The sequence below is a fragment of the Littorina saxatilis genome, linkage group LG2 (genome assembly GCF_037325665.1).
Source record: "Littorina saxatilis isolate snail1 linkage group LG2, US_GU_Lsax_2.0, whole genome shotgun sequence".
NCBI classification, from domain to species: Eukaryota; Metazoa; Mollusca; class Gastropoda; order Littorinimorpha; family Littorinidae; genus Littorina; species Littorina saxatilis.
In genome coordinates this window covers 77,521,872-77,538,337 of record NC_090246.1, presented here as the reverse complement: position 1 = coordinate 77,538,337, position 16,466 = coordinate 77,521,872, and the positions used below count along the sequence as shown (strand labels likewise).

Sequence of the window (16,466 nt, the reverse complement as noted above, 5' to 3'; positions counted from 1 at the left end):
AGGAAGAAAACAAGTTGACTTGCAAGGTAACAAAAGCACAAAGGATCAAATCAGAGGCTGATTTAATTACAAAAGCATACAGCATATTTGTTTGAAAACAGTTAAATGCAAGCAATCAAGTCAAACCCTAAGGCTATTAGAAACAAACTGAAATGAAAAACCTTGAAAACAATTAAAACTAACTTTATGTTTCATTACTGTGATTTTTCTGTGATGAAAGCTTGAGTTCTCTGGTCCCTCTGTTTTAAGACCTCAGAGAAACTACACCAATTTGGTTGTAAAAACCAGTTTTCAAATGGAGGTAAATTTACAGAATTTGTTTGAAAAAAAGAAATATTGAGAGCACAAGTGCTGTGACAGAAAAGAAACAAAATCTTAAAGACAAAGGTCTTCTCCTTCCTTGTTTGTGAAGACAAAGGTCTTAAAATAGAGGTGTCTCAGACTGTGAAGACATGAAGGTGAGATGAGTGCTGTTGTTGATGTCCTAGCAAATTGCTTGCTTGCAGACCACTGACAATCAAATGTCATGACAGCATGCATGTATTTTACCAAAAGGGAACTGGCTGTCAGTAAACAAATCCTAATTGTTAAAACAGAAAACAGCAACATTTGCATATCCAGCAAGAAAATTAATATCCAGTCATGTTACTCATTAGTACTATTCTCAAAAAAGTAGGGCAAAAGTCACACTTAGTTCTCTGTAGTGTTCAAACAATGTTACTGGACATGCAAGTAGCATTTAGCACTTCTCTTTTAGTAAAAAAGAAGGGAATAAAAATGGGGAGAAACCCCACAAATTAAATAAAACAAAGAAGGGTTGTATTTGTTTCCAACTTTATTTATAACTATTGAATAACATGTCAACAAAGGTATATATGCAGCAAAGCATTGCAAAGCATCAACAAAGAATAAGTGTGACTAGAGCCCATGATTAAAACGTTATCACAAAAACAATAGCTTTAGATACACAATGTTATTATGTACAGTGGAACCCCCCTTTTAAGACCCCCCAATTTAAGACTCCCTCCTTTTTAAGACCTTGTTTTCTCAGACTTTCTGTTCATAACCTCTGTAAAATTACCCCTATTTTAAGACTCCCTCCTTTTTAAGACCCGATTTTCTCAGATTTCTGGAGTTCTTAAAAGGGGGGTTCCACTGTACTCTGTAAAACAAATGAAGCTCAGTGAAATTTCTTCACTAAACACTGATATTTTGCCAACCTGACAATCCCTCACCCTAAAATATACTTCCCATGTTGTTTTCTTCCACCATCAGGAGAAGAGAGTCAGTTAAAGAAGAACTTGTGTTTCTTGCTTGCAACATTTTCAAGGACAGAAGACTTCTTAGTGTGCTTAGGTTCTGAAGCAGGCGTATTCAGAGATTTATTGAGACATTTTTCTCTGTCTACATGCCTGAATGGCCTTCTCCTTTAGAATAACGTTTTGGAACGACTGTTCAGACTAACAGAGATTGATTAGCCATTTTGCCCAACATTATACATTTTGGTTTTTAAAAAGTCTTTATGTTTAGCTATCAAAGACAGGCGAGCTTCATTTGCTTTTATATCTGTCGTCACAACCTTTAATATCAAAACTATAAAAAAAATAAATTAAAAACACGTTAAAAAAGACATGGTATGAATCTGCTAGATAAGAAACCACTTATACGCTGGGAATAATGTAGTTCTAATCTAACAATCAGGAAGGAAAAATTTGTGTCATTCTAATTTTCATCTACTGCTAATGCGCCAAGATTTATTAAATGTTAACGGTCACTTTAAATGAAAATGAATTTTTACCACATCAACTCCTTCACAAATATCAGTTGTTGCATCCAAGATAAATCATCGAAGCCACCAAGTTTCAATATCAAACAGATTCAACGAATGGCCATGCAACTGAAAACTAAATTTGATCAACTAGGTTGCTATAGGTCACTAATTTCACCTAAGAAAGTGCACTATTACGTCTATACATTCACAGTCATATCAAATACAGCCAGACATTTCCACATGCTGAATTTTTACATGAAGATCTAACAAAGGAATAAAGGGTAAACAATGTCCTCTGTTTTTTGTTTTTTTCTTCTTATTTTGTCAAAGATTAAACAAGACATAACAAACATCTCTTGTTAGATGTTTCTCCTGAACGGATTTAATCTACACAATTAACTACTCACAGACAATGTTAGCGTTATTTATCTTTCTATGTTTGTTTGTTTGTTTGCTTAACGCCCAGCCGATCACGAAGGGCCATATCAGGGCGGTGCTGCTTCGACATATAACGTGCGCCACACACAAGACAGAAGTCGCAGCACAGGCTTCATGTCTCACCCAGTCACATTATTCTGACACCGGACCAACCAGTCCTAGCACTAACCCCATAATGCCAGACGCCAGGCGGAGCAGCCACTAGATTGCCAATTTTAAAGTCTTAGGTATGACCCGGCCGGGGTTCGAACCCACGACCTCCCGATCACGGGGCGGACGCCTTACCACTAGGCCAACCGTGCCGGTTTATCTTTCTATGCCTATGCACAATGACTTACCTGAAGAAAATGGTCTGTTACATGAGCTTTTATTGTTCTGAAAAAGCTCTTTATTACGATATCATCTTGCTGTCTATCTATACGGCTCTTTCCTGGAAAATCGTGTCTCCAAACAAGCGGCAAAACCTGACTCTTACTTTCAACGAAAATGTCGACGAATGTCGTACACACGCCAGCCTCATTCTTGGCCTGACAGGTGTACTCTGCTTCGTCGTCAAAGGTAATGTCCTTGATGGTCAAGACGCATCGTCCATCTTCATGGTATTCGGTGATGAAGCGCTCAGAGGGAGCTAACTCTATCTCCTCCTGATGACAGAAAAAAACAAGCATGCAAACATTTAGAAGGCAGTAAATGGACCAAGCTAAATTTCTTTTTCTCCTTAGGAAGCCCCTACACTTTTTCATAATCTTGGAGAAACGCCTCTTGCATCAGCAGTGAGAAGACAGATATTTAAAACCAGATGTAACCCAAGGAAATGAAACAGCAAGCAATTTTCTAAATCCCTTTCCGAATCCTTCTAATATGATTTACTCAATCTTACTTTTGTTTTCTTTTCTCACTGAATTACTAAGTGACGTCACAAAATGCCAAAACAGCAAGACCATCCAGCTTAAATTGACTCACCATAGACTGCAGAAGAAGAAGAAGAAGAAATAACTCACCCGGTACCATGTTACTGTCGGCCTGGGTTGGCCAACAACGATGCAGATGAGCGTGACGGACGTGCCCTCAAAGACGTCTAGCTGCCGCTGGAGGGTCTGAGTGAAACGGGGAGCTTCGGGCGCTCCGGTTTCAGCGGGGGCAGCGGGAATTTTTTCTTCTGGCTGCACCACCTCTGATTCTTCTGCAAAAGATACGTTTTTATTTTGTTATTTCTTCGTTTGTTTGCACCTTTGTAAGACATATAGAGCCCATGCATGACGCATGTGCAAATAGGGACACTTTATTTACACTTTTGAAAAATGTTGGGACTTATGCAAAACTTTTCTGCAAACAAGATTATTTTGCATGCAGCTTTGTAGGATATATGGACACAGCAAAGTGTACATGCCCACTAGCTTTTCTCTGGAGCACATAATTGTTCTGAATCAACACCAAAATCTGCATTCATTTGTGAATGAACCCATTAAAGAACCCATAAACCTTGATTAGCTTGCTCAGTAATCTTCTATAAATTCCACAACCCCTCCATCTCTCTCTCTCTCTCTCTCTCTCTCTCTCTCTCTCTCTCTCTCTCTCTCTCTCTCTCTCTCTCTCTCTCTCTCTCTCTCTCTCTCTCTCTCTCTCTTTATTTATTTATTTCTTCGTTTTTTCAGTTTGTCAAATGATGCATCCACACAATATGGAAAACAGTTATCCCAACCACACACATAAAAATACAAATAAAAACACACATAAAATAGACACATATAAAAACAAGTCGCGTAAGGCGAAAATACAATATTTAGTCAAGTAGCTGCCATTTTTCAGCAAGACCGTATACTCGTAGCATCGTCAGTCCACCGCTCATGGCAAAGGCAGTGAAATTGACAAGAAGAGCGGGGTAGTAGTTGCGCTAAGAAGGATAGCACGCTTTTCTGTACCTCTCTTTGTTTTAACTTTCTGAGCGTGTTTTTAATCCAAACATATCATATCTATATGTTTTTGGAATCAGGAACCGACAAGGAATAAGATGAAAGTGTTTTTAAATTGATTTGGACAATTTAATTTTGATAATAATTTTTATATATTTAATTTTCAGAGCTTGTTTTTAATCCGAATATAACATATTTATATGTTTTTGGAATCAGCAAATGATGGAGAATAGGATAAACGTAAATTTGGATCGTTTTATAAATTTTTATTTTTTTTTACAATTTTCCGGTTTTTAATGACCAAAGTCATTAATTAATTTTTAAGCCACCAAGCTGAAATGCAATACCGAAGTCCGGGCTTCGTCGAAGATTACTTGACCAAAATTTCAACCAATTTGGTTGAAAAATGAGGGCGTGACAGTGCCGCCTCAACTTTCACGAAAAGCCGGATATGACGTCATCAAAGACATTTATCAAAAAAATGAAAAAAACGTTCGGGGATATCAATCCCAGGAACTCTCATGTAAAATTTCATAAAGATCGGTCCAGTAGTTTGGTCTGAATCGCTCTACACACACACACAGACAGACAGACAGACAGACAGACAGACACACACACACACACACACACACACATACACCACGACCCTCGTCTCGATTCCCCCCTCTACGTTAAAATATTTAGTCAAAACTTGACTAAATATAAATACAGTCAAGAAAAACAAAATAGCAATACAAGTAAGGACACAATAAAAACTGACAAAACTGAAAATGAGGAAAGCATCAGGAGGAAACACCTCTGATACAAGACATGCGGAGGACTTACCTTCTTTTGGACCTTCTGTAGGTTTGAGTTCAATTTCGACATCCACTTGGGTTGTCTCCTCCACGATCTCTTGTTCGCTTATGAATGTTTCGCTAATTTCAACGTCTTCGGTAACAACTTCCTTTTGTTCTGGAACTGCAACAGTTGTACTGATGTTAGTGACATGTTCTTGCAAGCATAGAAATCTAGCACAAAATTAACTGTAACTATAATTTTGATCTTATAAGGAAAGAAATCTGTTATGGTCTGCTTTCTTTGCCAGCATCTGTTGATTTAAACACACTTTTTTTATGATTGCTTACTAGAAACTCCCATACAAGTGAAACCCAAATTTTCCAATGGACAAAATAACCTCAACCTGTTGTACCTGTCTGGTTCTCTTTTATCATTTATACTCAGAATGTTTCATTAAGTATTATTTTTTATTCTAATCCCTTCTTTGAGTAAACAAAAAAAAGTACTGCTGCAAAATATACTTGAATTAAACATTTCAAATGAAGTGCACTGTTCATACCTTTGATTGGCAAGAAACGCCAAGACCAATGAATGTTAACACAACGATTATATCTTGAAGATGAAATGCTCAGTTTCCTTTAAGTAATGCCTTTACTTAGGCTACAAAATAAAACACCACAAAATGCCGAGCTGTATATTGTAGTGTTAAACAAAACATTACCAGTATCTAAAGAAATTCTTAATGTATGTTAATTGTGCAAAGTATTCATCAAAAGAGTGCCAGTGTAAAAAAAAAATAAAGCTATGGTTATTGCTACAATCATTTTACTAGAACAGTGTGTTATGTGCGTTTCTGATTTAAAATCCTTTCCAGTGCTCATTTCACACACAGTGCACAGTGAAAATAAAATGTTAAAAAAACTAAACACTAATGTTTTGCCTGGAAAAGAATTGTTTGTTAGGCTTAAACCTAAAAGCTCAAAGTAGTCCCAACTCATCATCTATTCTACTTGATTAGGCAGGAAAGGATACCATCACAACAGGAGTTGGGAAAGGACCAAAAAGGAAACAAAATTGCAGCTAAAGCAATTGAGAAAACGAACAGAAAAGAATAAGGAACATTCCATGGTCAGACGGATCATGCGGAGAAAAAAAGGACCCTCTCACCTTGGACGAAGACGCATGCAGTAGTAACGCAGCTGCCAGCTTTGTTCTCCAGCTGGACTTTGTATGTTCCTTCATCGTCGGTCAAGATTTCAGAGATATAGAGTCTGCAGAAATCTCTTTCAATTGTCACTTGGAAGCGTTCAGATGGCTTGATGGGCTCATCGTTCAGGAGCCAAGTGACAGTTGGGGCGGGGCGAGCGAAGAACGACACCTCCAGGGTGACGCTCTCCCTCTCAATGACTGTGATGTCTTTCAAAGTGGTGATGAATTGGGGTTTCACTACTTCTTCCTCCTCTTCTTTTATCTCCACTTCAATGACTTCAGCCAGTTCTGTGACTTGTTCAGTTTCAATCTCTGTAGGTGCTTCAGGTTGCACCTCAGTAGGAATGTCAGATGGAACTTCTGCTTCTTGTTCAACAGTAAAAACCTCGGAAGGCTTCTCCTCTTCCACAGTGATCACTTCTGACACTTCCTCTGTGACGGTTTCGTCAGGTTTGTGCATATCCAGCTCAACAGGCATACCTTCTTCTGTGCTTTCTGTCACAGATTCTTCTACAACCACTTTGGTCACCTGCTTGTCATCAATAGTGATGGTTTCTCTAACTTCCTCGATGATCTCTTCAGGGGCCTGCTCTGTGAGGACTTCAGATGAAATATCTTCTGGTTTGATGTCTTCTGGCACAGTTTCAATGCCAACTTCTGCAAGTTCTTCCTTTTCAATGACAACAAACTCAGAAAGTTCATCAGTGGGTTGTTCAGCAACCTCCTCTGTGACGACAGGTTTGAGTTCTTCTGTGTCTTGAACAGTAGCTTCCACTTCAACAACACCCACTTCAAAAGCCGTTTCAGCTTCCACTTGGAGGATTTCCTTCGTTTCCTCAATGGTTTCTTCTGTGGGTTTCTGAGTCTCCACCTCAGTCTCAAGGTCTTCAGGCATCTCCTCTACCATTTCAGGAGCAATTTCCACTTCAGCTGGTTTCTTCTCCTCAACAACTGAGACATCTGTGACTGCTTCAACAACCTCTTCAATGGTTTGCTCAGCCTCTACCATCTCAAAGTCTTCAGGAGACTCTTCCGTGATTTCACCTGCAGTAACCTCCACTTCAGCAGGTTGTACAGCTTCAGCAATTGCTGTTTCAATGACAGCCTCTGCGACTGCCTCAGTGGGCTGCTCAGGTGTAACTGGGGCTTGAAGATTTTCTGGGCCTTCTTCGGTAGTTGTATCTAAAGCCACTTCAACTTCCGCTGGCTTTTCCTCTTCAACAGTGATTGTCTCCTTGGCCTCCTCTACAACCTCTTCCAGTGGTTTCTCAGCTTCCAGTTCAATCACCAGTTCTTCAAGAGTCTCTTCAGCGGCTTCAGCCTTCACTTCAACTTCTGATGGCTTTTCCTCCTCCATAACTACGGTTGCGATGATCTCTTCTGTTGTTTCTTCAGTGGGTTGTTCTGTGGGAAGCTCTTCTGGTAGCCCTTCAGAAACTTCTTCAATAACTTCTTGGGCTACCACAACTTCAGCAGGCTTTTCTTCATCCACAGTAATGGTTTCTTTGATTTCCTCCACGACCTCTTCCTGTGGTTTTTCAGCCTCCAGTTCAATCACCAGTTCTTCGGCAGTCTCTTCGGCTGCTTCAGCCTCCACTGCGACCTCAGAAGGCTTCTCCTGCTCCACAACTGGAGTTGCAATAATTTCTTCGGTTGTTTCTTCAGTGGGTTGTTCTGTGGGTAGGTCTTCTGGCAGTCCTTCTGACACTTCTTCAACAACTTCCTGTACTATGTCAGCTTCAGCTGGCTTTTCCTCTTCAATGGTAATGGTTTCTTTGACTTCCTCCACAACCTCTTCCTGTGGTTTCTCAGCTTCCAGTTCAATCACCAGTTCTTCAGGAGCTTCTTCAACTGTGTCAGCCTCCATTTCGACCCCAGAAGGCTTTTCATGTTCCACGGCTGGTGTAATGATGATTTCCTCTGTTATTTCTTCGGTGGGTTGTTCAGTAGGAAGCTCTTCTGGCATACCTTCATATGCCTCTTCTATGATCTCCTGGGCCACCTCCACTTCAGCTGGTTTTTCTTCCTCCACAGTGATAGTTTCTCTTGTCTCCTCTACCACTTCTTCTGCAGGTTGGGAAATTTCAGTGGGTGCCTCAGAAAGCTCTGTGCTCTCCGAAATGTCAACAATGATCTCAGCCTCTTCTGTTTCAAATGGGACTTCCTTCTCAACAAGGGTGGTTTCAACCACTTGCTCTGTTGCCTCTTCCTCAGGTTTCTCAGTCTCCACTTCAAAGATCAGTTCCTCCACTTTGGTTTCTTCCACCACCTCCTGCATAGCCTCCACTTCAAACGTGTGTTCTTCTTCTGCAGTAACATGTTCTGTTACAGTGCATGTGACCTCTTCAGTGGCTTCTTCAACTTGAGTTTCTTCAGGTACTATCTCAGCTTCAGCTTTTACCACCTCTGCCTCTGTTTCTTCTACCTTGAATGGTTCAGTAATGACAGAAATAGTTTCTCTGACTTCTTCTGTGACCTCCTCTGTTGGTTTAACAGCCTCAGCTGTTACCTCCTCTTGAGGAATTTCTTCGGTGACTGCTTCAACAGCTTCTTCAACCTCTGCTGGCTTCTCAGTCTCCGTGGAAATCACTAGTTTAGTTTCAGCAACAGTTTCTTCTGTAGGTTTTTCGAGCTGCACTTCAAAAGAGATTTCTCCAGTTTCCTCTGGCTTGAGTTCTACCTGCACTTCAGACACCTCCGAAATGGGAGCTTCCAGTTCAATGGTTTCCCTGATCTCTTCGGTGACTTCTTCTGTGGGTTTCTGTGCTTCCATCTCCTCCACAGATTCAACCTCAGATTCTTCGATAACTGCCTCAACAGCTGCGACATCAGAGGGCTTTTCATCTTCCATGATAACCAACTCAGAGATTTCTGGTGTGACCTCTTCTTGTGGCTGCTGGGCTGATATCTGGATCTGGACTTCTTCAATGTGAGAGCTCTCAACATCCTCTTTAGTGAACTCAACTTTGAAGTGCTTCTCTTCCTCTACAGAAACGACTTCCGTTGTTTCTTCAGTGACTTCTGGTGCAGTTTCTTCAACCTGTGTTTCAGGTGCAATGTCCTGAGTTTGAATGTCTTCAGTAACCAGTTCCACCTGGTCAGCCTTCTGTGGTTGTTCCTCTTCCAGAACGATAACCTCTCTGACTTCTTCCGTAACCTCTGATTCGGGTCTGTCAGCTTCGGCAACAGTAAGCTCTTCTGGAGAGGTTTCTCTTGGAATAAGCTCGACTAATACCTCTGATGGCTTTCCTGGCTCCAGAGTAATGGTCTCGCGGACTTCTTCTGTGGTCTCTTCTTCAGGCTGAGTAGCTTGGAACTCGAGTTTGATTTCTTCTTCCTGCTCCTCAACTGCTTCTTTTAGCTGTGAGACTTCAGAAGGCTTTTCTTCTTCCACATCAAAGGTTTCTCTGACTTCTTCAACTGTCTCTGCTTCAGGGCGCTCAACGGCAGATACTGCAACTTCAGGTGTCTCAGTTTCAGTGATGTCTTCTTCAAGCTCAGTTACTTCAGAAATGGTCACACCTTCAACTGTGATGGTTTCTCTGACTTCTTCCGTTGTTTCCTCTGATGGTCTATATGTCTCCACGTCCTTCTCTGGTGAGACATCTTCTTTGGGTTGTTCAGAGACATGCTCTTCCACAACGGATGGTTTCTCTAGCTGTGTCTCCTGCAGGGTAGTGACAGCTGGGGTTGTTTCAACTTGAGGTCGTTCTTCAACAACAGTTTCAATAGAAGGTGGTGTTGTTTCAAGCTCAACCTCTTCTTCCCTTTCTTCGACTTCAAGCTCTATTTCTTGAGGCTCAGGCTGGGGCTCTAATGTGATCTCTTGCTTGAATCGCTGTTCTTCTGTGACTTCCTCCTCTCTTTCCTCCAGCTCGACTGTTTCTCTAAATGACACTTCTGTGTCTTTGTGTGATGTGTCAATCTGAAACTGGACTTCTTGAAGTTCAGGCTGCTCTCTGGAAATGTCTAAGGTGAGCTCTTCCCGGAAGCGCTCCTCATCGCCTATCCATGTTTCAACGGTCTCAGTTTTCTGCACCTCCACAGTTTCTCGGTAGGTTTCTGTGGTAATCTCTTCAGGCTTCTGCACCTCCACTTCCACTTGTGGCTGAGCCTGGAAGCCAATTGTGATTTCTTCCTTGAAGCGCTGGTCTTCGGGGATCTCCACGTTTCTCTCCTCCTGCTCAATTTCAAGAGTTTCCCTGAATGTGGCTTCAGTTACTTTTTGTGTAAATTCCATTTCAAAGGTTGCTTCTTCAGGTTTGGGCTCAATGGTGACCTCCTCTTTGAAGGAAACCTCCAAGGGTGACCCAGGTCCTTCAGAAGAAGGAGCGCTGGATGCTGTAACAACAAGATGGGACATAGTGCAGGCCCTTTGTTGCTACTGACATGCTGTGAGCAATCCTCTCTCTTTAATTTGGTGTTGAGATCATTTTTGTGCGCGCTTTTTTGATACGAGTTTTCTCCCATTATGGTTTTAAGAGGGCATAACAAGTCCATGATCCTTTGTCTTGCACCTCCATCCTTGTCCTTATCCACACTTAATTTAAGGGTGAACTTTCAGAGGATAAAACTTACTATTCAAAATCAAAGTAATAAGCGACCATTAATTAAGTGTTGAAATGCCATTTTCCTCACCACCAAGACAAAACTTACCAGTTACCTGAATTGACATTTTCAGGGTCCTTCTAAGGATCAAGTTGCAACAAAAGCGAATTTGGATGAATTGAAAGACGTAATGCTAGCTGGGCAGGATGTACCATGTTCCTGAACATCAACTTGCAAGTAAACTGAATGAGATATGGACAGACTATGTGGAATTTCAAAGCAAGGCTTCATAAACATACTAATGAACGTGATAACAGTTGCTCACTTCTCTATACTCATCCAAACAAAACAGAATATTTGCATACTTTTCAACGACTAGTTTGCCGGAAAGCTAGCACATGATTGGTGACACACAACTGTCACTAACATGACAATTGTCCTGCCAACCTAGTTCTAGTTTAAACACCAAAGGAAGCAACACAGTCCCCACTCCGTAATCATACATCTAATTGACAACTCTACTCAGCTGAAGACTACACTGCTCAAACATTTACTAACAGGACCTCTAGCCAGATACAGCTGTAGCAAAGGCTTCAAATCCCGGAAAGGCAGATCAAGATCTAAACGTCATCTGGGCTGACTTAAGGTTTCATGGGGAGAACACATCTGATGGGTTTTAGGGGGAAAAGGACAGGATGACACGAAAGGTGGTGAAGAAGGTGGCAAGTACTTGGCAGTATCAACAGGGAAAACAATGGGGTTCTAAACACGGTGTGGTAAACATTTGGTAATTGGTATGGCGTAATACACAAAGGTGTGGAAAAGGATTCTGGTCGGATGGAGGCAACAAGGAAAAGGCTGGGTTTTATAATAAGGGAACCAGTCGTCAGGAAAAGGGAAAGAAATCACAAAACTGACTCTTTTTCAGAAAAAACCAACACCAAAAGTAAAAAAGAGAAGTACAATATTAAAGACATGTGAAAAAGTAAACACAAGTGGAGTTAAAAGTGTCCACAATATATATTCAAAATGATGTGAGAAATTTTGCAACACTGACAATGTACGCAGTTCTAAAAAGAAAAGTCAATGTACAAAGTAATAAATTTGTTTCCAAGCAAACATGAACAATTTACATGACGCTTGTACTTTTTCAGATAAAACATCTTCCAGGCACTTACATTTATGCAAAATTAAATCATTGTTCTTGTGCAAGGATTATAACAATTATTTTGACAATATTTTGTTATTTTTCAATTTTCTTTCCACAAAATGTTCATGATTTTTCAAAACGTTGATATGACACTGCTGCTTGGAAGCAAATTTCATTTCTAATTGACTGTGAACAACATCTTGCAGAAAGGCACCTCTGAACCCATATTTGAGAAACCTGAGAAAAAAGAGATATCAAATCTTCACTAGGAAACAAAAAGATTGTAAAAATGATACCAAGTTTTAATTTCAACTCACGTAGTACGGTGATGTAGGCGACGGACGTGCATCTGCCGACTTTGTTGACAGCTTCCACACGGTACTCGCCCTCATCGTCAGGGAGGACCTCCTGTATGGTCAGCACCGAGTGTCCCTTCTCCGTCACCACGGTGATTTCCTCTGACATGGTGATTGGCTGGTCATCCAGGTGCCAGGTGAGCTCAGGCATGGGGCGGCCAGTGGCGACAACCTCCAGCCTCATCATGGTACCTTCCATGACCGTGATGTCTGACAGCATGACTGTGAAGCTCGGTGCTTCCAACTCCTCTTCCTCCTCTTCGGGTTTGGCGGGAAGTTCAATTTGAATTTCCTCCTTGACTATCTCCTGTGTTGCAGGGATTTCCAGCTCCACTTTTTCCGTGGTGCTGACGGTTGTAACGACTTTTGTCTCTGCCTCCTCCATGATCTCATGGACCAAGCCAGTGACATAGGTGTCGAGTGTTTCTTCAGGTTGCTCTTCTGGTTGCTCCTCTGCAGGTTTCTCCTCTTCTGGTACTTCCTGCTCTTCAATGGGCACTTTCTCTGGAGCAATGGGTTCTTCCTCAGCCTGCAACTGCTGCACATCTGTGAAGATTTTCTCCACAAATTCTGTGGCAAACTGTTCAATTTCTTCCTGAACGGCTTTGCTCACAGCTTCCTCAGGCTGTTCTTCAACATCAGATACCACAACAACTTCCTCAGTTTCTTTGGTCTGGAATTCCTCTGGTTGTTTGGTAACAGCCTCTGTAATGTCAACCGTTACTTCTTCACTCTCAGGTTTTATAGCTGTTTCAGGCTCCACCCCTTCAGAGACAGTTGCCTCTGGGATCTCTTCTTCGATGGGTTTTGTCTCAAATTCTGCTGGCTTTTCTTCAGCTGTCTCTGCCAACTCAGTTGTGATTTCGATAACTCCAGCCTCAATGGCTCCTTCTTCAGAAATCGCTTCCACTTCTGGTTGAGTGACCGTTTCTTCCACAGCTTCAGTCTTGAACTGCTCTGTGCTTTCTGTGACAATCTCCTCAATCTGGATAGGCATGTCTGTCGGGACAGCCTCTTCCACTTCCTCAGAGGGAACTTCTGCCACTTGAGGCTGCTCCACAACTTCCTCCAGAACTTCAGTCTGGTATTCTGAAGGCTTCAGTTCTGCAGCAGTTGTGACCTCAGTAGGCTCTTCTGCCTGAGCTGCTGCTTCTGGAGTTTCTTCTTCAACATGTTCAACTTCAGGCTGAACAGCTTCTTCCATGACAACGTCAACTATAGATTCCAGAGGTTGCTCTTGTGCGGTTTCGGTCAGTTCTGCAGGTATATCCACAGTCAGGACTTCTTCAGTTGGCTGTTCCTCCACTGATGATACCTCTGGCTGTTCTGTGACCTCCTCCACTGCTTCAGTTTTGAACTCTGCAGGCTTTTCAACTGCAGATTCCACTTGCTCAATGTCAATTTGGATGATGCCTGCTTCCTCAGTCTGCTCTTCAGTGACCTCGGATATTTCAGGCTGTTCTGTGACTTCAGTGACAATTTCAGTCTTGTACTCAGAAGGTAGCACTTTTTCTGCTTCAGCAGTTTCAACAGAAATATCTGAAGGCTGTGCTTCCTCTGTGACTTCTTCCTGAACGGGTATAACTTCAGGTTGTTCCACAGTTTCTGTGACCACCTCAGACTGGTATTCAAACGTCTGCTCAGTAACAGACTCAACTGTTTCTTGAGGGATCTCAGCTTCAAGTGCCTCCTCTGTAACTTGTTCAGTAACAGGGGCTACCTGAGCTTCTTCGGTGACTTCTTCCACAGACTCGGTTTTATATTCTGAAGGTTTCTCCTCCATGTGTTCAGCCAAGTCCACTGTAATGACACCAGCCTCTGCTTCTTCAAGAACTTCTTCTTCCACACCAGTTATTTCAACTGGCTGAACAGTTTCTTCCACAGCTTCTGCTTTGTATTCCTGTGGCTGTTCCTTCTCAGTTTCAGCAAGGTCCACTGTGATTTCAGATGGGACAACTTCTTGTGGTGTTTCTTCTTGAACCTCAGTGACATCAGTCTGCTCTGTTATTTCAAGAACAGTTTCTGTCTGGTATTCTGATGGTTTCTCAGCTTCCAGACCGGCCATTTCTACAGAGACTTCTGATGGGGTGACTTCTTCTGTTGCTTCTTCGGTGACTTCAATCACAGATGGTTGTTCAGTGACTTCTTCCACAGTTTCTGCCTTGTATTCAGAAGGCTGCTCCAATTCAGCTCCAACAAGCTCCATGGAGACTTCTGATGGGACAGCTTCTTCGGTTGGTTCTTCAGTGACTTCAGTGATCTCAGGCTGGACAGTGACTTCTTCAAGAGTGTCAGCCTTGTATTCCGATGGCTGCTCTTTCTCAGCTCCCACGAGTTCCACTGTTATTTCAGAGGGTACAGCTTCTTCAGTTGTTTCTTCAGTGACTTCTGTGACCTCTGGCTGTTCTGTGACTTCTTCAAGAGTTTCAGCCTTGTATTCAGATGGCTGCTCTTTTTCAGCTCCTACGAGTTCCACTGCTATTTCAGAGGGTACAGCTTCATCAGTTGTTTCTTCAGTGACTTCAGTGATCTCAGACTGGACAGTGACTTCTTCAAGAGTGTCAGCCTTGTATTCAGATGTCTGCTCTTTTTCAGCTCCCACAAGTTCCACTGTTATTTCGGAGGGTACAGCTTCATCAGTTGTTTCTTCAGTGACTTCAGTGATCTCAGACTGGACAGTGACTTCTTCAAGAGTTTCAGCCTTGTACTCAGATGGCTGCTCTTTCTCAGCTCCCACGAGTTCCACTGCTATTTCAGAGGGTACAGCTTCATCAGTTGTTTCTTCAGTGACTTCAGTGATCTCAGACTGGACAGTGACTTCTTCAAGAGTTTCAGCCTTGTACTCAGATGGCTGCTCTTTCTCAGCTCCCACGAGTTCCACTGTAATTTCAGAGGGTACAGCTTCTTCAGTTGTTTCTTCAGTGACTTCAGTGATCTCAGACTGGACAGTGACTTCTTCAAGAGTTTCAGCCTTGTACTCAGATGGCTGCTCTTTCTCAGCTCCCACGAGTTCCACTGATATCTCAGATGGAACAACCTCTTCAGCTGGTTCCTCGGTCACTTCAGTGACTTCAGGCTGTACAGTTACTTCTTCGACAGTGTCAGCTTTGTACTCAGAGGGTTGTTCTTGTTCAGCTCCCATAAGCTCAACTGTTATTTCAGAGGGTACAGCCTCCTCAGTTGTCTCTTCAGTGACGAGAGACACTTCTGGAGTTTCTGTGATCTCTTCTACAGCTTCTGCCTTGAATTCTGAAGGAGTTTCTTGACTGGTGGTGATGAGCTCCATAGGGATTTCTGAAGTCTGGGCTTCATCGGGAATTCCAGTGACAACATCACTGACCTCCGGCTGCTCAACAGACTCCTCAACCACATCTGCCTGGTACTGAGCAACTGTTTCCTCAGTGGTGGCAGAAATGTCAATAACCACTTCTTCTTCAGCGGCGGCAGTAGCAGCTTCCAGTGTGACCTCAGAGACTTCAGGCTGATCTTCTGTCTCCTGCACCACTTCAACTTGGAACTGAGCTTCAGGTTGAAGAGTGGACTTGGACAGTTCAGTAGTCACCTCAGTTGGGACAGCGGCTTCCTGATCCTCTGACACCACTTCAATAACCTGGGGGACCTCTGACACTTCTTGGACAGGTTCTGCCTGGAAGTGAGTTTCCTCAGCAGACATCTGTGCAGCTTCAGCAGGTACCTGGGTTTGAGCAGCTTCTTCTGAAGGAATGTCACTGATGACGATCACTGCCTCCTCTTCAGGCTGTTCTTCTGCCTCAGCTTGGGCAATGTACTCTGGCGCAGGCTCTTCTTTGGGAACATCTTCTTCATGCTCAGTCAGCTCTGTAGAGATCTGCTCCTGAAGCCTCTGGATTTCCTCCACAAACTCACGTGAGTGTGTGGGCACCTCAGTGTCTGAGTCAGCAGGAGTTGGTTTGGGAGAAGAGGGGTCAATGGAAGACATCATGGACTCTGACGCTTCCTCACTATCTGGTACATATTCATAGGCTGCAAAAAAAAAGATGAAGAAAAGTCAAGATGAATTCAAAATAACATGCTGAGGGAACTACTGGTCAAAAGGGCAACACACACACACACACACACACACACACACACACACACACACACACACACACACACAAGTTGACACAAATTTAAGTATCAATGAGTAAAGAATTTAAATATTTATGCACAAAAATGTAAAACGCCCATTCCCTCACCAAACGTAGTGAAGATTGAAGGGGAAAAAACAATGCACAGAACTCCATACATTTGCACACGAAAAAACACTTCTTCCTCTGAAAAGG

The 16,466-nt window shown here is 42.5% G+C and overlaps 1 protein-coding gene across 1 annotated transcript in view; it reads right to left on the bottom strand.

The window, feature by feature from the left end:
* The window catches only part of LOC138959774 (titin-like), a 533,368-nt gene that overhangs the window by 357,574 nt on the left and 159,328 nt on the right, over positions 1–16,466 (bottom strand). Inside the window, exons 114-118 of the mRNA XM_070331384.1 lie at positions 12,127–16,167; positions 6,070–10,452; positions 4,948–5,082; positions 3,211–3,392; positions 2,685–2,853 (exon numbers count right to left, since the gene is read on the bottom strand). Of these exons, the coding sequence (XP_070187485.1) occupies positions 2,685–2,853; positions 3,211–3,392; positions 4,948–5,082; positions 6,070–10,452; positions 12,127–16,167 (8,910 nt within the window). The remainder of the gene's footprint in view (positions 1–2,684; positions 2,854–3,210; positions 3,393–4,947; positions 5,083–6,069; positions 10,453–12,126; positions 16,168–16,466) is intronic.